This window comes from Lynx canadensis, chromosome A2, assembly GCF_007474595.2.
Source record: "Lynx canadensis isolate LIC74 chromosome A2, mLynCan4.pri.v2, whole genome shotgun sequence".
NCBI classification, from domain to species: Eukaryota; Metazoa; Chordata; class Mammalia; order Carnivora; family Felidae; genus Lynx; species Lynx canadensis.
This window is the reverse complement of record NC_044304.2, coordinates 23,762,545-23,783,953: the sequence shown is the minus strand read 5'-3', so window position 1 is coordinate 23,783,953 and position 21,409 is coordinate 23,762,545. Positions and strand designations below refer to the sequence as shown.

The 21,409-nt window shown below is 41.9% G+C and overlaps 1 protein-coding gene across 1 annotated transcript in view; it reads left to right on the top strand.

The window, feature by feature from the left end:
- ERC2 (ELKS/RAB6-interacting/CAST family member 2) overlaps positions 1-21,409 on the top strand; it is a 937,319-nt gene that overhangs the window by 742,441 nt on the left and 173,469 nt on the right. The window contains exon 16 of the mRNA XM_032592316.1: positions 10,195-10,329. Within this exon, the coding sequence (XP_032448207.1) occupies positions 10,195-10,329 (135 nt within the window). The remainder of the gene's footprint in view (positions 1-10,194; positions 10,330-21,409) is intronic.

Genomic DNA, 21,409 nt, shown 5'->3' with positions numbered 1-21,409 from the left:
ACAGCCCAATGAGGAGGTAAACGCCAGAGGGAATGTTTCATAATTTTTGGTATTTGGGACACTCCGCTGCCATTTCTTTCTTCTCATTTGTTTTCCAACTGATTGGAAAGCTACTAATGAGTGTGTTTACATTTTCTCCAATTGTTTTACCCAAGTGTGAGAGCAGCTGGGGAGAGGGGTTTTGTTCTCTGTCCAGGGCCTAAGCTGTCTTTCACTGTCTTCCTCCTGCTCTCTACTGCCAGGCCCCTGTGCCCTGCCAAACCTCTGCTCTTGCCTCCCCACCCCTCCCTGGGCTTCTCTCTGTGTGCAGAATGGCCAACAGCCCCATCACATGTTTTGCGTTCCTCACACCCTCCCTCTTTCCCCCTTTTGTTGTCATTAGTCTTGTTTTGAAGGGACTGAGGTGCAGAGGAGGTCTTGGGTTGATGCCCTTCCACTCAGCTTCAGAACTGCGAGCAGGCCCAGATTTCATTTGCTCCCAGTTCTGCGTTGAGGTCAAAAGCCCCTGGAGAATGTCCTTCTGTCCTCTGACAGTTCCTGGGGATGCATTCGTTCTCCCCAGGCTACTCCAGATTCCAGACTCTACTGTCCGCAACCGAATCCATTCCCAGCTGCTCTGCTCTTTCCTCTTGATGAGGGTGTCTCAAGCTTCAGTCATTTTGAGAACCACCTTCACTACGTTTTCCATGTCTTCTGATATAATTTATATGAATTCTGTGTTTGATGTGCTTGTTGTATTCAAATGCATTTTTAAGTAAATCCATAACTATTACAAAGTCCATTTACTCCCTGTGAATATTCTTGTATATCTCCAGGTGTGTGGACACTGGTCTTCTTAGCCCTCGTCTTGTAAGACTCTCTGTCCCTTCCTGAGGTGTGCTGGGCTACTCAAGTCCTTCAAGTTCTCCTTGGAATTGTCACTCACTGGCATTTTACAATCTATTGGCTAATTATGTTAGGCTAGACACTGGGGTGGGTTTTTTTGTGTGTGTTTTTAATTCATTAGTTGATGAGATGATGTGGTAATGCCAGTTCTGCCTAGGCCAGTGATAATAAATATTTGTTGACTGTGTGAATTGAATGAAGACCTTAACCTCCCTGTCAACACAATTACAGAGTCTGAATCCCAGTGCCTGCAAATAGCCTCCTCTGTTTCTTTCTTCCTTTTTTCTTTTCCTTTTTCATGTCTTCTCTTTCTTTTCCTTCATCCTTCCTTCCTCCCTTCCTTCCTTTCTTTCCACCCCCCTTTTTTCTTTTTAGCTAAAAAATTGGGATTTGATTTTTGAAACTCACTTTCTGAAGAAACTCATAATAGACCATGCAGAGAATGCATCCTTAGTTAGAAGGACAGCCTATTTTTTTTGTTTTTTTGTTTTTTTGTTTTTTTTTTTTTCCAGAGACCCTCTATTGACTCTCTGAGTTGAAATAGTTTAGACTCCACATAAAATATGTGTTGTTTACCCAGGCTCTTCATGCTCTGCATACTGTTACAGTCCTTGAAGAGCTTGTCAGTGACAAGTAAGATAAATGAATGAAGAGGACTTTACAAGTGTTTAAAAGCTAAGTATAGCATGTGCTGCCCACTACTTAATTAAACAGACCTGTGCTTAACTAAGTAACTTTGTGGTAGAAACTTCTAGAGTTTTTCCCACCCACCCCCCGGACCCCACCACCTCCAACAGTGCTCAGGATGTTAGAAATTCCTTGGTTGTCTGCAGTTGCTAATATCCTAGCCTAGCTGCAAAACCATCTTGGTTGAAGCATTAGAAGTTAGTATGGATTGTGGGTAATGACTTTTGAATTTATATTAGGGTCGGTCAGCAACATGGACTCCTTTGAGACTCAATCAAGATTTTAGAGTATGTCTGAGTCTCATTGTTTTCAGAGAACATTAAAATCAATAAAGTGAACTGCTTCTCTTCTCAGCTCTAGAGTCATTGTGCAGAGAGTTGGAGCCCATTCCCAGGTCAATTTTTTTTTTTTTAATGCAGGTGTCAGTCCTTATGGATCTGAGCAGTAGGGTACAGTGGTTACATAGAAGGCTCTGGAATTAGAGTTCCAAATCTACCAGTTGTGTGATCTTGGGTAAACTTCCTAGTCTTCCTAAACCTCAGTTTCTTCATCTGTAAAGTGGGGATACTAACAGCCTCTACCAGGACTGACAACAAGGTCATTTGCATTTCAGTCACTCTTGGTTCTTCTGGTTTCTGCCCCTGTTATAGCAGCTATTAAAGTTTTTGAGGGGTGCCTGAGTGGCTCACATTCCGTTAAGCTTCTGACTCTTGACTTTGACTCTGGTCACGATCTCATGGTCATGGGATCAAGCCTGGCATTGGGCTCCACGCCGCGTGTGGAGTCTGCTTGATTCTCCCTCCGCCCCTCTCCCCCGCTCATTCTCTCTCTCTCTCTCTCTCTCTCTCTCTCTCTCTCAAAAAAAAAAAAAAAGATCCTCAATATGCCCCTCACCTTCAACCTACATCGCTGTTGGTGTAATGGACTAAATTAGATGACAACAGCAAAGTTGCTATGCTTGGCACACAACAGGCCTGGGGAAGCATTGGTTGTCATCACTGATATTTATAGGTGACCATCTCATAATGCTGGCCTTTTTTCTGCCACTGTGAAGAATCCTAACCTCCCCATTACTGGCAGAGCACATAGAACTCTTTCTCTGTAGGTAATTCCCCCATGGGCTGCACTGGCTGGTAGTAGAACAGAGGCAAGCATGCTTTCCCTTCAGTCGTTGTCTACAACCTTTCTGGGAACTCTTCAGGTTCCTAAGGTGGCAGCAGGAAGTAGTCTACCAGAATAATTTCTCTCCCTTGATTTTAGAAGGAAAAAAGAAGGAAAAACTGTGCAAAATGTACAACAAGGAATAAGAACAATAGACCAGCATCTTATCTATGTGGAGTTTGGTTCATGCTAAAGACATTCTTTCTTCTCTTGCCCATTTTATAGATACAGGAACTGAGACTCATAGAAAAGTAATTCAGCCTAAGTCTCATATTAAATATTTGGCAGAAACAGAACTAGTGCCAGGCCTATGTTACTCCCCTAGAAAAGATGAGATATCTGTGTTCCCAGGTGATGAGAAATCTCAAGAGCTGTCCATGGAAAGGCCTGGTAGTCACAGGAATGTTAGTCCTGTGCAAAAGTTAGACATAGGCTTGTTAATCATTTGCTGGGGTTCTCACAAAAACATACCCAGAGACAAAGATTTGGTGCAGGTAGTTTATTTGGGAGGTGATCCCAAGAAGCATGATGAGAAAATTGAGAAGTGAAACAGAATGTGAAAATGCCAATAAAGGTGAATTAATGTGTGCTTACCTGCTAAAATCAGCCAGGGCTACAGTCTGCTAGGATCTTTTGAGAGATTCTGAAACACACCATAGGATGGTCCCACAAAAGGACTGGGACATTGGTTATTTATCCATCACCTCCCTCCCTCCCTCCCTCCCTCCCTCATAGATCGAGCATTGTTCTAAGGATGTGAACTCCCCACACTTTGGCCTGCCCTGTTCCCTGGCCAAACCTGCACCTGTGGCTAGAGGAAGACTTCAGGCAGAGAGGTACATGGATTTGAGATGGGAAGATAGCAGCACATCCAGGACTGCAGGTCCATTCAAGCTGCAAGTGACTTCCAGGGTAGACAAGAGGATATGACATTCTCTATAATAATTAAAAATAAAATAATGGCATTTAATGAATAGGTAGCAAAAATAGCTTCTAAACTCTCCATGGTGACCTACTAATTTTCCATTTATAAATAAAGACTGAGGGAGGGCTTCTAACACAGTGGGAAGTCAGAAAGGACTGATCAGCTGAATGAATTGGAGGATATGAGACCAGTTTTCAAAGCAGGACTGATGTTGTAGCAGTAGATTGTATAGACAGTTGTAAATACATAGATGTCCAGAGCCTGGCTCATTTTCTCAGAGATGCCATGGTTTGACATGTGTGAGCATATGATGATTGCTCTGTCTTAAATACCTTCCCAAATGTCCCACGTTCATAAGGTCTTTTGAGAAATAAGATAGTTAATTACCATCTCAAATGTTTCCTACTCTCCCCACATCCAATATGGGAATGAAGAAAGCAACACACACACACACACACACACACACACACACACCCCTCATATTTTGGATTCCAGTCCCCCTATTGATCTGTTTTTCCTCTCAAGGTGAGTTTACCATGGAATCTCCCCAGCCTGCTCTTCTTCATACTCATGTCCCTGCCAACTTTCAAGTCTTAGTTCAAGGGCATCTGACCCATGGGGCCTTATTTGATGCCCCTGCCCTCAGCTAGAGGGGATTTTTCCAGTCTTTGGGCATTTGTGTAAACCAATCCCTTCCCTCTTTTTTTCCTTCCCATATTGTGACATAGTCCTCTAATTCCTCATGTCTTATTTATCTTTGCTTTGTCTGTCCCCAGTCTCTGGCCTGGGACCTTACCCTTCACCTCACTACAATAGGACTTGGGAGTCAGAAACCTGGGTTTCAGTCCTGTTCCTCCAGTGAGTGGAGCTGAGCAATGATGGGTTTGGGTTTCTCAACTGTAAAAGAAGGCTCATAAGAATAGCTATCTCAAAAACAAGGAGTCAACGCAAGTATACTAACCAAACACTTAGCCTGGCACATCATTGTTCTTTATGGTTACAGAAGTTTGGTAAGTGTTGAATGAATTTCTGTGCAATGTCCACAGTGGAAGCCTTTCCATCATTGATTCTTACTTAATCCCATAAAGTTCCCTGATGCGGTACACTCCCCTAATAGCGTCTTCATCCTGCTGCTTCATTTTGTCCTCCAAGAGTGACCCAACCATTGGAACCCAGACGCCACTCAATTATGATTCATTGCCATGTGGGCCTGGTGGATGTACAGGAAATCCCTTGCCTCCTCACTGTCCAGTTGTTGTCTGGTTTCTCCATCTTTTGCTCTGAGACAAGAACTGTTGACCTTGCTCTGATTTGGCAGAAACAAGACCAGTAGAAGAGTTCTGGACTATTTCAGATTTCCCTGGCAGGAAAGAGGGAGAAAACAAAACCTGATAGAAGAAAGTGTAATTGCTATTGTATGGTATTATCTCCATATCCCATAGCAACAAATCTTATTATATTTTTTTCTTATTTAAACCATATTCATGAAGGTTTTATTGTTAACTTGATCCAGATGACTGATCAAAGCATAGTTCATTATTGCCACCTTGCTAAAATATTTTTAAAGGCAGTTTTAATATTACACTTTTATAGCTACATATTGCCATTAAGCTATTGAGTCTATTACTAGTCAATCAAGGATTTTCATTTTGTTTCAAGAGCTCCTTGGATAAACTCTTCAGAAATGTCAAAGAGATGGAGTATATGGCACCTTTTCACAGATGGTGTTCATCAGGGATTTTAGTTAATGGATAAAGTTTCAGTTTTCCATGGTTGACTTTTGGTACTAACAAAAGTATTCTAAAGACTCCTGCTCTTCTAAAGGCTAGGGGATAGTAAGGAAATGAATCCCATAACACCCCCAATCCTTTATTCTTAATGAGGTAAGTTAACCAGGGACACGGAGTATTTCACTGGGTCCATTTTACTAAAGAATGGAATATATCTTGAAGAAAACCAATTCAGCTTTTCCAACAGCTCCAAAACTATACTAACTTGTGCTCCCATTCCCAAGAACAGCAACCAAAAACAAATACACAATAGGAAGAGTTAAACTATCACATGAAGATTTATATACTCAGCTGGCTCATCGTAGAAGCTAAGTGTACACTTTTCCCTTTCATCTGTTCCAGAATCGTCTACACCCATTTTATTCATTCCTTCATACATCCATACATTTATCTGACACACATTTATTTACTACATATGCACCAAACTCTGTGCCAGGTGGTAAGTACAAGGATTCAGATGTAGTGCTTTCCTCAAGAGAATTTTAACCTAGTGGTGGAGAAAGCCAAGATGGCACATGATTATTTACCATTCATTGGGATAAGTGCTATAATGGAAAGGAGCTTGGAGGTGGCTACATGATCCCGGGGAAGGCAGTGGAAGAAAACCGAATCCCTTCTGTGGCAGGCTCGGGGGAGGCGTTCCTAGAGGTGATGGTGTTAAAGCTAAGGCCAGAAGAATTAACAGGTATAACTCAGGTGAAGGGAGGGAGAATGAAGAGCATGACTGGAACTGTGAATGGCACATCCCAGGGCTGGGGATATGGAGCCCAAGAGGTGAGGTTGGAAATGAACAGCAAGCAGTTACCGCCCAAGAGCTTTGTAAGCTGTGGAGGAGCTGGGACTCTTTTCCTGAGGGCAGTGGGGAGTCTCTGAGGAGCTTGAAGCCAGGGACTAACAGGGATCTGATGTCACTCCAGCTATGGATTGTGTTCAGTGGGAGGCAAGAGTGCAGCGGGAGAGCTGTTAGAGGAGTCTTTCACCCTAGAGAAATAAGGTGGCGCCTGGAAGAAAGAGGAAGTGGAAAATAAAATCTGATTAGATCTGTCTCAGCAGTCATGACATAATATAGTAAAATGAATATAACACAGTTAGCCAAAGGCAAACGTGTCAGGTCAGCAGTTTGGTAGACACTGAAAAGGAAATAAAAATGGGCCTCGGTGCATTGCTAAATGAGTCCACGAGTTCCCAAGTGCGGTGCTGTGGAAAGCTCTCCCTCTCTCTAACTCTGTATTGATTTTCCTGAGATTCCAGTTATGACTGCCCAGAAGAACTGCTATTTAAGGCTTTCTGGTGGGCACCTTGTGTATCTGTCGACTGCAGGGATATGAACCATTGCACATGGAGTCACCTGGTAAGCGTGTCTAGAGTTCTTTGAACACATGCTATCTTTGTTACAATTTTCTATAGTTTTTCTTCCATCGATCTTCAAGGGAGATTTATTCATGTCTTTTCACCCTTCTAGACCATTCTTGGTATGTTAGGAAGCCAATATAATTGGGCGGAGATGAGGATAGGTAATATAGATTTTTTTAAAAAATCAAAAGAGGGGTGCCTGGGTGGCTCAGGGAGTTAAGCATCCGACTCTTGGTTTGGGCTCAGGTCACAATCTCACAGTTTCATGAGTTTGAGCCCCACATTGGGCTCTGTGCTGGCAGCATGGAGCCTACTTGGGATTCTCTCTCTCCCTCTCTCTCTGCCCCTCCCCCATTCACACTGTCTCTGTCTCTCTCAAAAATAAATAAATGAACATAAAAAAATAATAAAAGAGATCCATTTTCAGTTTGACAATTAAGTGAGTAGAATTGGTCAAACTTTTTTTATAGACGGGAAAACTAGCATCCAGCCTGTAAGAAATCGGTCACAGTTTAGGGGATATGTTACAAGCAAGATAAATAAAAATGGTCTAGAGTATCAAGCCAAATTCTCATTATTCATCTCTGGTTCACACTCTTCTCTTCCATTCCAGACTAATCAAAAGAAGCCTCTTCCGCTCACAATTGCTCTGTGTACATTTCCCCCAGATCTGGTATTCACATGAACAACATGGTTTATTTATATTTCAGCACCAAATTGGAAAGATGACATCATTCATTTACAGTCTTTATCCCATGACATGCCTATTCTCCAACACCTCATTTCAGCAGACACATTTAGGACTGCATATAGCATCTTGTTTAGCTTGTACATTCTTTTATGGGATACAGTTCAAAGGTAGGAAACTTTAGGCTTGTTGCTAGTAAGAAAATAATCTCATAAAATCACAGGAGCTTCCCCAAAGGATAAGGACATTATGATGTTTACAATAACAGAGTTATTATTTGTTCATTTAGGCTTCATCGCTCATTCTTGGGTGAGCCCCTTCCTTCTTGACCGTGGCAGGTCTTACAGCTCCCTTCAGGCTCTCAGAATTCTGTTAGAAGAAACAATTTCAGATTTATTAGTTCATGAGTTCAAAAGTACAGGTTCCTAACAATACTGCAGTGAATTTCAGGCGTGAACACTGTATTTGAGAATCACTTGTAGGAGGGCAGGCCGAATGAGGGGACTCTCAGTACTTGGTCGGCAACAGCTCCACTGACCTGCTCTTTCTCACAAGCTGTAACTTGCCCATTGGGTCTTCTGACACTTTAAGTGGACAGGAGAAGGGTGAAATTGCTCTCAGCTGCCAAAGATTGCCTGGGATTTTTTATTTAATTGTTAGGTGGACTTTTCCCTCTATTTTTATTGTTTTTAACCATACACTTGCATTTTGTTACACCCACTGTGAGGACTTTCAGATATCATACACATTTTTCAAAATGGGGTGAGTAAATCATGAGATATCCACTGGCAGATAGAACTGGGATATGAAGTGTTTCCAAAACTTAACAGAACCAAAGCATCTATGGGAAAGCTGTTTCTGTTTGATTAGCTGTTTGTCTTTTCTGCTAGTAGCATGGCAAAGAGCAAAGGCTAGATATTGAGAATTGGAAGACCCAGGAAATCTCTATGTTCTATGTAAAAATGAGACTCTGGAGGCTGAAATCTCTGTCTTGATTTTCTAGCTGCAAGTGAGGATAGTAATAATTCCTCCCAGGAAAGTTTTGAGGATTAGTTAGATTGTACATGAAACATGCTACAAGAATACACTATGTTAGGTCCAGAATTGTTATCAAAGTATTATTTATATTACCTAATAAAATTCCAGCCAGTTGGAGGCTCTGCCTTTGATTTCCAGCTCTCCTGAAGTGCTGATGGTTCGCCATGATCTCAAGCCACCAGTGGGATTGTTATGGCAACTCCTGAGATGTCCTCAACTCTCAGTGACCTTCCCTGGCTAAAAACAAGTGTGCAGTCACCTCTAGGATGGCAGCATCCCTCAAAATCCTGGCTCTTCTTTCTTTCACTCCCTCGTTGCAGCACAGTGTATTTACATCTACTAGGCCCGGTGCTAGATTCTGGGGAGAGACAGGGGAAAGAAACAGCTTCAAGTCTACTGACAGCTGGACAGGTAGATCTGAGGTTACAGAGTGATATAAGCAGGAGACACACATGTCCTGGCATCAGGGATGGGGTCAGGAAAAGGCTCCTAGAGAAAAAATTGTGAATTAGCCAAACACAGAAGGAAGAGGTGAGGGAAGGTGGCTGGGGGAGGTACCACAGGCTGAGGACATACCATGTATAAGAAGGAGAGGTTTCTTACTGTCAACAATGGCAAAAATATTAGTAATAATGGCATTTGATTTTTTACTGTAAGCCTATTATGGACCACGAACTGACACTTGAAGCCTATTGTATCCCTTGCTCCTCACAGTGACCTCATGGAGGGAGACACCATTACTCCAATTTATAGTTGAGGAAATTGAAGCTTACAAATAGTTAACTCTCAAAAGACCACATAACCAGCAAAGACATAGAGTGGGGCTTGAATACAGACAGTCTTATCTCCAAATACACACGTGTAGTCTCTACATTTCCTGGTTTTCTGGGCTGGATATTTTTATCTGCCTTTTTCCATGGTCTTTAGGCATTTTTCTAGGTTCTATGACCCTGTTAGGTCAATTCATTGCTGGTCTGTTTCTTGCCCTACATAATAAAACGGTACAATTGTATGTCCTGGGAATTGAAACCATGACACCTGGGTGCCTCATGTGACAAACATAGTGGGGCATAAATTGCAGTGGTCAGCTCTTCTACATCAACTTTGCTCCTTTTGCTCAATTTCCCCAAAAAGCACTATCAATTAAATTGTCCATAGAGAGCTTTCCCTAGAAGCCATCATAGCATCTCCATCACTATTTTTGCATTTGGCAGCTTTTGAGTGGATTCCTCTGCCTTGTCTTGTAAGACCATCACATGTCCGTAGTTCTGTGTCTCTGCCCAGCCCTTTCCCATCTTTTCATCCAGGGCTTCCTTCTCTCGCTTGCTCTAGGATGTAGGATGTGATTGTTGGCAGTTTGTGATTGTAAGCTTACTCTGGACCTGTCTGATCGCTTGATAATGTAAAACAAAGCACCTTCAGGTATATATCCGCTTTTTTCCCCCTTTTAAATCACATAGGGGGAAGTGCACTTACATCTAATGTAGGTCCAAGCTCTTTTACCAAATGGCATGGTGCATTCTTTATTAAGTTTCAATTTGACTAAAAATGAAAACTTCTGGATCAGAAACAAAAGGAGCTCTATAGGTGCTGTAATTTTGCCCTGTGTCTTTTTGGCTGGTCTTCCAGCTCCTGATGGAATCTTCTCTGGTTTTTGTTCTGTGCAGACCCAGAACAGAATGAAGCTGATGGCAGACAACTATGATGAGGACCACCACCATTACCACCACCACCACCACCACCACCACCACCGATCTCCTGGGAGGCCACAACATTCCAATCACAGGCCCTCTCCCGACCAGGTCAGTTTCACTGCCGCTTACCTCCAGGACCCCTTTTACCCTTTGGATATTTTAAGATAAAATAAATAATCCTCAAGAAATAATAAACAGCATAAAGTGATATGTCCTTTGAACTGAAACTAATAGCTTTGGTATTTATTTCCATCACTCAAGGAGTCTAAATGTTTTCCTTTCTCCTTCCTCTTTAAGGTTTTGTCTGTTCTTGTTTATGTTATGCATTTTCTTTCCTCCCCTCCTTTCTATTTTCATAGATATGAAGTCTATTGCTGGCTCAGTATCTAATGGTGGGTTACTTTGGAATGTCTCTTTCAGAGTTTTAAGAGAAAGCACTTCGTTTCCATGAGCTTGGCAACCAGAGAAGCCTTGAGTTTGCTGAGTACTTTCCTAGAAAATTCCTTAGTGATACAAATTAACTGTGGGGTAAAACAACATGAAGAGAAATCAGTTTTGCTTGCATTTTAGCTGGTGAAGTCAAAGGGTCTGGTTTATTTGATTTGGACCCTATCTTCTCCCTTGACTAAGCAAAGCAAGTTAAAAGAAGGATTGACAAAAACAAAAATCTCCTGTGGTCTTCCATGATATTTGCATTCACCCAGCAAATATAAAAACTATTTACAGTGTTTAGGATTAAAACTCCTGAAGGTGAATTTCATGGACATTATGAAATTAAATGCAAACTAGCAGGTTATATAATCAATATTAATAGTATTTTCTCCTTTATGGTACTCTGAGCTTCTTGTGTGTGTAATCCTAGTATAACTTACACAATAAATTTCAAGAGCGATGGGGCCATAGGTAATGGAATAGAATCATCTGGATAAGTATGAATGCCTTTGTTATATGTTTCTGGATATGTGAAGGGGGAGGGCTTATTGGAATTACCTGTGTGAAGAGCGGTTTAACTGTTTGTTGGAGGAGGAGGTGCTTATTATGCCTCTACAACTTTTTTTTTTTTCCCGGACGGCTCTGTTTCCTTTTCATCTCATGTCACTAGCATCCCAAAGGAGAAGTTAAGATTGCTAAGTCTCCAAGATGTTTTACCAGGAGTACAACTCCGGCGGAGCCATTTATATGGCATGCTACATAAGAAGAGCTCCCTGGAGCTGTGCAGTGAAGTAGCTCCAACCAGGAGGCCCTCTGCCCCCAGCCCAGCTTGGCCCTACCCTTTTACCCAGAAGCATTTGCCCTCAGAGTCCTCAACACTGCAGATGTTCTTATAGGACATCTAGATTTCTGAAGCCAAGTGCAGAAAGGCACCAGTTCCTGTTATTAGCTCTCAAAAATGGTTCTTAATTGGGCAATCAGCAAAGTATACAGAGAGAGATCAATTTCATGTCATTATCTTGTATGCCTGTGGTCTTGCTTTGATTTAGCTTTATTTTTTCAATTCTCATCCCTTGCCATCCCTACCACCAGTCACCCAACCTAGTATACCTGACATCCTACTAATTAAACATCTTCATTCTTATTCTTGGTCCCTGCCTTTTTCCATACTGCCCTTTGCTCCTTGACCTGCTCCCAGAAGGGGTAAGTGTGAGGTTTCATTGGTGCTAGAAGGCCACCCTGGGCTTTCCCCCAGAGAGAGGAAAAGAGAGCACCATAAGGCAGAAAGAAGGATTTGGAGCCAAATTAGGGGAGTGAGTCACACAAAGACCTGCTGAGGTAACAAACAGGCTTGTTTCATCACAGAGACACGTATGCTAATATGTCCTGCTAGAAACCGGATACCAGATCAAATTTATCACCTTTGTGAATGATATTTCTCACAAAAGCCAGTCTCCTGCTGTTTTTCCAGAGATCTTTAATCACAAAATAGAGGTCTCACCAGCTTGGTTGACCCTGTTATGTTTGTCCACCAACAAACAGTAGAGGTTGTCATAGGGCAGAAGTCATTGCTCTGGGGCAATGCCCTTTCCAGAAGAGTTAGCATCCCTCAAGGTGTGTCTGGCTAAGATGTGTCATCAAGAGCTTTGTCATCGCTACTGTTAGGAAGATGGTGATGGTCTTTCACTCTCACATCCTTCATCTCAGTGACCACTCTAAGTGACCCATGGACATAGAGGCAGATAACCTCTTCTACAAATGAGAAACCCAAGCCCTCACTGGGGGGTGGAGGTAGTGGACTGACTAGGTTGGGCCCTGCTTCTGATTATTTGCTTGCTCAGCTAATACTTGGAACACATATTCCATGCCAGCCTCTACACTGGCTTTGGGAAAGAACATGAGGGACAAGACAGAACCCCTGCCTTCAGGGAGTTTGCTGTCTAGTCTGAAGACAAAAATCTAGGTTATCAGATGTCTCTTTCAGTTTTTTTCTGGATCATATCAATCAGAACCTGCCATTTAAAAGGTAGTTATGATTTAACTAAGGGCCCATGACTTAGGAATTAACTCTTCAGTGAAGTTCACCTTGAAAGTGACACCCTTGACCAGAAGGATAACTTTGTGGTTTTAAATTGGAGTCAGCAAAAGTATAAGGCCTCCTTGATACACTCTTTCAATTAGAAAAGAGAGTTGACTAAGAAGACCTGGCATGAGTAGGTTGACTCCAATGATGGAGATGGCAACATCCTCTGGGCTGGTGATCTTTTTGACTAGGAGTCCCAGGCCTAGGACAACCATGCTTTCAGCTATAATCACCAACAGCTTATATACCAAAATATGGGTTGTTGTAAACTAAGTTCCACAATGTAACAGTCATCTGAAGGCTTGGAAGTCTTTCCTAGATGATTACAAACTCTATTCAAAATTGTGCAAACATATATACTAATATGTGTGGAGTGGAGGTATATCTCGGGAGAAAGTGGCAGTGTAAGAGTCTGAACAATGATTGATTTGGATAAAATTTAAACTAAATGTCCATGATGTACCCATGTTAACTGAACCGACTTAAAGGGGAGAGGTCTCTTCCAAGCAATTCCTGATTCTGTTCCTGCGAATATTCCAGCCATGAGTTTCCTGTGGCCTGAGAATTGACCAACAGTGTCTTCTGTAAGAGAGGCTACAAAATGTTGCCATTGTCTCTTGAGCTTTATAAAAAGATCAAAACACATGAAAATAGAGAAATATAAGAAAACCAGTCACTTTGCTACTTTTCCAGAGAAATTCATTTTTCCTTAGGAAATTCAATTTAAGTATTGCTCGGTACTTGCAGAATTAGATTCTTTTTCCATTTCTTCCCCATTCCTTTCTCCTTCACAATGATTTTGCTTTCTCCTCAGGAGAAACTGAATCCAAGGGTTATAAGTCTAGACGAGCATTTCCCAAAGTAACCTTTGGAACATTAGTCCCAGGAGGAAAGTCTTGAAACAAAGATTCAGTGAGCAAAGAATTTTGGGAAAATGCTGCATATTATAACTCATTTTAGAGAGTCTTGGTGCAATTAGCAGATCAAAGGATCTACAAAGTCATATAAGAAAGAAAGCTCTCCAATTTTATTTAATCCAGCATTTCCCAGACTTATTTGATCATAGAATTTTTTTTCTTTTCTTTTCTAGTAACATCTGTGCTCTGAAAAATACTGTTCTCAGAGTATCAGGTGAAGAAACAGACTACCCGGTTTAAAACATAAGTGATCCAGTTTCCAGCAGGGTTTTTCATCAGAAGGTGGAGTTTTGAGGCAATTTCTGCTGTGCTCTGCATACCAGAAAATGAGAGTGCCTCTTTCATTCATTTCTTGGGATACCTTTATAAAGACTATAATGTCTGAGAATGAGTTATCCCACCAATAACCCAGTAGATCTGAACTAAAGGAATCATTATAAGGGTGAGGATCCAGGAAGACAAGGATAATCATAAATACACAGCCCTTCAGGAATTGAAAATGAGGGGAAGGGACAATTTGGAGATCACATAAGTCAGTAGGGTGTACCAGTGCAATAAATAGCCTAGACCCCTACCCAAGAAAGGAGTAGGTGTTAACTGGTGGCCTGTCCCCATGATGGCCATAGCCACTGAAAATATCCAAGTAGATCATTCAGACACTTTTCAGTAATAATGCCTTAGGAAGTTTTTCAAACCAAGAAGTGGGCACAAGGGGGTACAATAAGCTACTGATAAGCTTTGAGAAACAACAAGGACCAAAGAATAAATGGGACAGACTGGAACCACATTTGTGATTTTATTTTTAGTGGGGTTACCAAGACTGATTTTAGAAAAGCTAAGTGGAAACTCAACTTCTCCTAAATGCCCTATGTACCTGTCATCAGTATCTGTTATTTTCTATAAGTACTGTCTTTCTTTGCCATGTCAATTATGTCAAGTCTTTTTACTACTTTTCTAAACATCGTATGATTTTTATTGTCCTACAAAAAAATCGTATTTTATTAATCTCCTTCTAGTGGCTTCCAGGTATGCAGAAAATCATCAGAGTGAACTCCACACTCCAGCCACCTCAAAATGCCAGGCCTTGTTCAGGCTGTCCTTTGGCATCCAGAACTCACATTCCTGTGCCTGGCTCTTAGGTTGGGCATTGGATCTTTAAGGACCTAGATCACACTATTTTTTTGTGTGTGCAAAATATGCTTCCATTTGTTAAAGAGTCTCACTCTGATTCTCATTTGTAGGAGCCTAAACAGTAAAATTTTAAACACTTCTGGTCTGGAAACCTCAGAATATATGGCCACTTTCCAAGCCCAGAACTTGCCTTTCTTCTCTCTCCCTCACACACAGGAGTTGGGAAGCTCAAGGACTTTTGACTACTTTGAAGACCAATTTAAAATTTAAATTTCACATTTTACTTATGGAAATCCTACTTCTAAAAGCAAAGCTACAGAGTTCAAGAGCATGGAAACATAATACTTCTTAAATTATTATGGAAAAATGTGGTTGAATTGCACGTTCCATTCATACTCTTTGTTATGTATTGCAAAGCATATTCACACCTGCCTGGCCCATAGTAGGCACTCAATAAATGTCTGTTGAAGGAATTTTTCCCTTGGTACCTTTGGAAAATGGGAAGTGCAGATGAAAGTATCCCCATTGTACATGTAAAGAAGCTGGAGTTCAGGGATGTTGTTAATTATTTAGAGTCACACACCTGACAATCAGCAGGCCTACAATGAGGTCCTGAGTCTCTGACTGCTGTACATTGGTGGCAAACCTCTTTGGCTGTCAGTATGGGTGTATTTATGCAACCTCGTATATTAAATACGGTTGCATGCCTATAACATCAGCTTTTTCTAGAGTACAAATGTGCTCTTGTTCCTTTTTCCCACTGAATTATGGTAAATTTTATCCTTTTTAAATTTAATTTCCAAACTTGAAATAAAATGTCATTTCATCAGCTCTGTTTCCATTCCCCCCGGCCCCCATTGTCTTTATTTCCATTCTTCTGTTATGTGCCTTTATCTTTTCATTTCCTCCCCTTTCACCTCTTCCCCTTTACTCTTTATTCTTGCTGTCCCTGTGCCAGGGAATTACCCTAGCTTTCTACAACTCTCCTGCTGCCACGGAATTACCACAGTGAGACCCTCAAGCAGTGGAGAGCATGGTACAGAGAGGGAGGGGAATTTTTCTGGGTTACAGAGGGCCCTTAGCAGGGCACTGCCAGGACCCACATTCCCTTGCTTACTCACTTATGGATCTCTGCACATGCAAGGACCTGGGGCAAGGCAGGGGCAAGGCTCTGGTTTCCAGAGCAAAACATAGGATGCTTCAGTGGGCCAGGGGCTGCTACCAGATCTGCCAGGACTCTGGGCACACTTTAAGATAGTGATCTTACTGTGGCAGAAGCTGGTTTTTCCATTTTGCATCCTTAACTCTAGGGTGTCCACTCTGTTAATCTCTTCCCTGAAAATTGGTTGCCTTAGTCCTAAATATTGCTCACTCCACTTAGCAATTTCCAAAATTTGTCTGCAAATGTAAATAGTGAACTGTGGTTCTTTCTCTGTTGCCCCTGGATACTGTGTGGTCCTGGTACATGTTAGCTCTCAGCCAAGACTTGAGTTTGTACGACTGGACACAATTCAGAACACTGAATGTCCACTTGAATTTTCTGCTGAAAATTCTCATAGAATTTTACTTTAGACACTTGTCATTTTCTCATAAGCTATCAAATAACTTGGTCACTAAAGAACCCAGAACTAGATGTGGCCTTCTTTTCAAGCTGTATATATGGGACAGATATACAGATTATATTTTAGGATGTAATGAAATGATCTTAGTGGTCCCACCCATGTTGACTGCACCTGTACTCTGCTTCACAGAGGCTATAACCCTTGCTACCTTGATTTTGAGATTTCTTGTCTCCAAACATCTCCCCTCTTCCCTCTTCTTACAGACAAAAAAGCCATAAGGTAGAGTTAGCTCAAAATAAAAACAGCATTCTTGCCCTCCTGTCCTCCCACCTCTGTCCATGCTGCACACACCTGAGCCTTGGGTACCCGCTCTCAGATAGAATTAGTCAGTGTCCTGCAGAGCCTTCATGTAGGAATTGCTAACCATCCCTACAATTAGGTCCTCATTGAGGGTAGTGGCCAGAGGCCAGTGACAACATTTCTAAATCCCAGGTATTTCTTAGCCCCAGACATGTGTGGTAAAAGCCCTCTGCTCTCCCCCTCCTCCAGTGCCTCCTCGTCCCAGAGGCCTGCATTTCATGTTTGGTCAATAAGGAGTTGGTAGAGTCTCATTGTCCACCAGGAGAATGAAGCTGTCACGGCAGCCCCTCCCCAGGCCCTATTACTTCTCAGAAAGCCAACGCAAGGCCCTTGGATTCCCCCCTTGCCCACAGCCCCTCTCTGGGAAATGGTGGATGGGGTTTGTGATTGATGCCCCTGCTTTTGCCTTGTACTTTCACCAACAGATTAGCCAAAGTGCAGCCCTTTGAATTCTAACAAACAGACAAGGGGTTTAACTTACTCTGTTGCCCTCCGAAGATGGATTCTGTATATAGAGTTGTTATTCCTAGCTTTTGCTTAGGGAGGAAAAAAAGAATTTATTTTATGTTTTGAGGTTAAATGAATGTGGGATAAATGTATACATAGTGTCCTGTGTGTATATATGTATGTATCGCTATATGTCAGACGAACTGAGGACTTTTCCACATATGGAAGAATTTCTCAAGATCATGTTTAACTAGAAATTTCTCTCCCTAACTTCCCCTGAGTACATGTTTGAATCTACATTATATATACATATATACGTGTGTGTAAATAGGTTTTCATGTTTCCTACATAGAAGAAAAATTAACTACCATGTATCAGAGCTTACTAAAGTATAGTTACAGAACAATGGAGAAAAGTAGAAATTTTGAGTTCCCCATGACAGTAACCTAATAAGAAAAGTTACATATCTTAGGTTTTTATTATTGGTTTCCCATTCAAGTTAGTATACCTGAAGCCAGTCTGAATAAGAAACAATCAGGTTTTTTACTTTGCAGACCTAATTTCATGGCCCACTTCTTGGACAAAGTGTTGGGTTTTGGTTTCATCTAGGGATGAAGCCTTCAAATTCAAAACCCTATGAAGAAGACTCTTGTTGGGCTGATGTTTATTGGTTGGGAGAAGGGTTCAGAGATTTCAGCCATTCCCACTCTTGGGCTGGTCCCGTCACAGAGCCAAAGATACCCTGGGATGCATTTTGAAATAAATTTTGTGAGCCACTTGTCTCTTTTCTTTTTAGAAATTAAAAACTGAGGTATAACACATTTAACATATTTGTTTGGGGCGTATAACATAATGATTTGATATAGGTATGTATTGTGAAGTGATTAGCACAGTAAGTTTAGTCAACATCCACCACCACACATATTTTTTTTCACAAATTCTTTTTTTTCTTGTGATTATTTGCCTCTTTGCTGGTACTCCTTTTATCACCAGTGGATTGGAAGATGCTGTTTAAAACCCAACAGGTTTTTTCAAGTAGATGAAATAGAAAGATGGCTCAGATGTCACTTTTTTCTTTATCCCTCAAAGACAATGAAAAATCCCCAAAGCTACTGAAACACAAGTCAGGAGGAATGTGTGGTTTCTCACCATTGGGACATAAAGGTGGTAGCTTATGTGTTTGCTTGTTTTTAAGAGCAGAAGCTCTAGAATGACCCTGCCAGGGTCTCTGTGAGGCCACAGGTAAAAAGGGACATGAGGACAAACCTCTGCACCATTGCTGGGAGAGCATTTAACGGCTCCTTCCTCCTCCAGCAGTTGTGAGCTCACCCAACCATCACAAGCCACAGGAGAGCAAGGGAGGCAGGGTGACAGCCCCTGGGAAGCTAGCTTTGCAGATGAGCAGGTTGTCACCAATGCTCTTTAATCTGGGTGTGATGTTAATTCCTGACATGTAAGCACATGAGGGCACGATTTGGTAAACCTTGCCAGGCAGCGTCTTCACGCCTGGGAAAAAGGCATAGCTGCTTAATGCGGCAGGATCCTCCTGTTAGAAAAGGATTTTTCTTTACAGAAGATTTGAGCCTGTGGAAGATTTCAGTCTTACTCTATTTGGGGTAAAGTTTTCATCCCCCCTTTTACTGATTCCTCTTAGTTTTAAATCTTGTTTGCAGTATTAGGGTTTCATTAAAAGATTTGTTGCAGTATCCTTTGAGTCAACAGGGGTTTTCAGACACAGCCTGCACTCCCCAGCTTGTAGATGTAACTCATCTTGGCAACATTGGAGGGTTGATTCCTTTTCAACTTGCTGCTTTAATCCAGTCACATTTGTCTAAGAGGCAGCCCTTAGGCTCCCCCATTGAAAGGAGGTGGCCAACCTTGAAATGTCTGGAAGCCGGGAAATCCATTTTCTGTTGCTAAACACCATTGCTTCTCTTTTTTTCTTGAACTGATGTCATAAGGATCACATTTGACTTACACACACCAGGCACTTGCAGCACCCTGAAGATAAGGGAACATCAGAGGAAGGAGAATTGGAAACATCTTTTTAACTTATAGGGCACATGCACACATTCTGAAAACTACCTTACTTATACAGCAATAACACTTTAAAAATTGTTTCAGCATCCCTATATGAATGAATGATCTGATTAGCCTCCAGCTGTGAACACCCCCTGAGATGCTAAAATGTGTACGGATGGTTTTATACACTATCAGGTCCTTTTCACACCTACCCTTTGGGCTTTGGCCTTAGTGCAATGTCAAATAATTTGTTGCAACAGTAGTAAACTTATCAGATGCTAACAACAGGGATGGTGTGCCTAGTTATATTCGTATATATTTGTAACATCTACAAAGTGGTTTAATTTACATTCTCCAATTTAATTCAGTCGGCACCCTGTGAAGTGTCAGGGTCAGGATATGATCCCATTTTCTTTTTGAGGCAGCTGAAGAAATGACGAGTCAAGAAACTAGGGGATTTGGTTGCCCACTAGCCAGAAAATAGCAGAACCAGAATCGTGTTAAAAACACAGTTTTCACTGTATTTAACAAAGCCAAGTGTTAATGACTGATGGATGAGGGAGCAAATATAAAGCCTGTCTCCACCCTCACCCCTTTTTTATGACTATCTGGCAGTGGCTCAGCTTTTAACAGATGTTGACTTTGGGCTCTGAAACAATATTGTTGGCCAACGTAGAGCCTTCCAGTATTTCCATCTACAGCTGGGTATCTTGCATCTTTCAGCTGAGAGATCTGGTGCCATGTACAAAAGACTGATTTGTCAGAATTACTTTTGCTTGAAGGAAATAGAAAACTAGTTTCTTCAGGTTGCCCCACAATGAAGCTTCCCCCCTCCCCCACCAAATCAAGAAAATGCCTGAAGATACTTCATTAGAAGTGAAGGAGAAAGCCAACCACTGCTCCTCACCAAATTCTGTAATGTTTTTTGATGGCTTAGCAAAGACTCAGATGGTTGCCCTCCTCAGGGTATCCCTGTGAGTTGAACTTGCTGAGAAGAACCACCCCAGACAGCACAGGCTTCTAGTCTCTGCCTCTCCCTTGAGGAATACCCTGGTGTGTCTTTTAAAGTACTAACCTCTCCTGTCAAGTTCCTGCTCGGCCAGTGACAGTCAGCTTTCACCAACTGGGGTTGGAAGAATAAACCAGGAAAGTGGCTGGTGTAGTGCAAAGGAGGAAGGAGCCATTCTTAGGAGAAACAAGTAAACACAATCTTGGCAACTCTAAGGAACTCTGGAATCTAGGCAGCCTTCTGTCTCAGAGGAGTTGAGTCATTCAGAAAAGAAAGAAACTGATCCTATATACTTACTCATTTGGAAATAATTTGTTAAATTCCCACATCTGAGACATTGTGAGGCCATATGAAGTGAGTGAAGGCTCTCCTTTTCCCCTTAGGGACCTTGAAATTTGTTGGGGTGCTGCTGATATAAGCCCATTTAAGGGACAGGTACTGTGTGCATGTGAGGTTCTCTTTCTTTGAAGAACCAGAGAGACCATATCTAAGTTGTGCCATCCCACTCCAACCAGGACCTTCAATAACTCGCAAAGAGGGCAGTACAAAGTCCAAAGTACTTCAGAGCTGAGAAAAGCAGAACCAACAAATGGCTTTGGGGTCAACATGAGCTCTTCTTTCTGTGGCTTCAGAGTTCACATGTCAGAAGGGTATGTGGTCAGACAGACTGGAATTTGACCCTGGCTCCACAGCTCCTAGCCAGGTGTCCTGTGGTGAGCTACCTGATCTTTTTTCCTGAGACTTCCTTTCCATATCTGCACGAAGCCTCCCCAAGCCTGTGTCATGGGGCTGTGGGGAGACTCAGTGAAGAAACACAGAAAGTGGCCTTGCTCAAACCTTGCACAGGTGCTAATACCTGCGGGCTCATTTCTACTCCAGGTCGGAAATAAGCTAACATTTATATTGTAACAGGGCACAAAGAAGGTATCTGAACCTAGATAGGACTGTCTTCTTCTTTGGGGTCTGCAAAGGTAACAGATACAGGCTATAACAAATACAGATCATGTAAGAGTTTACAGGCATTCCTGACCTCATCACCTGAATAGAGACATCCATCCATAGGCAGGGAAGGTGAGAGGCATGGATGGAAGGTCTCCAGAGAGAAGATATGGCCTTGACCCTGAGAGTAAACTTACTAGTGCTCTGACAAGGCTAGGTGTCCCTGTTTTCCAGATTCATACCCATAGGTTTCCTTTACACATGTGTTTGTCTTCCCTGGCTCTGG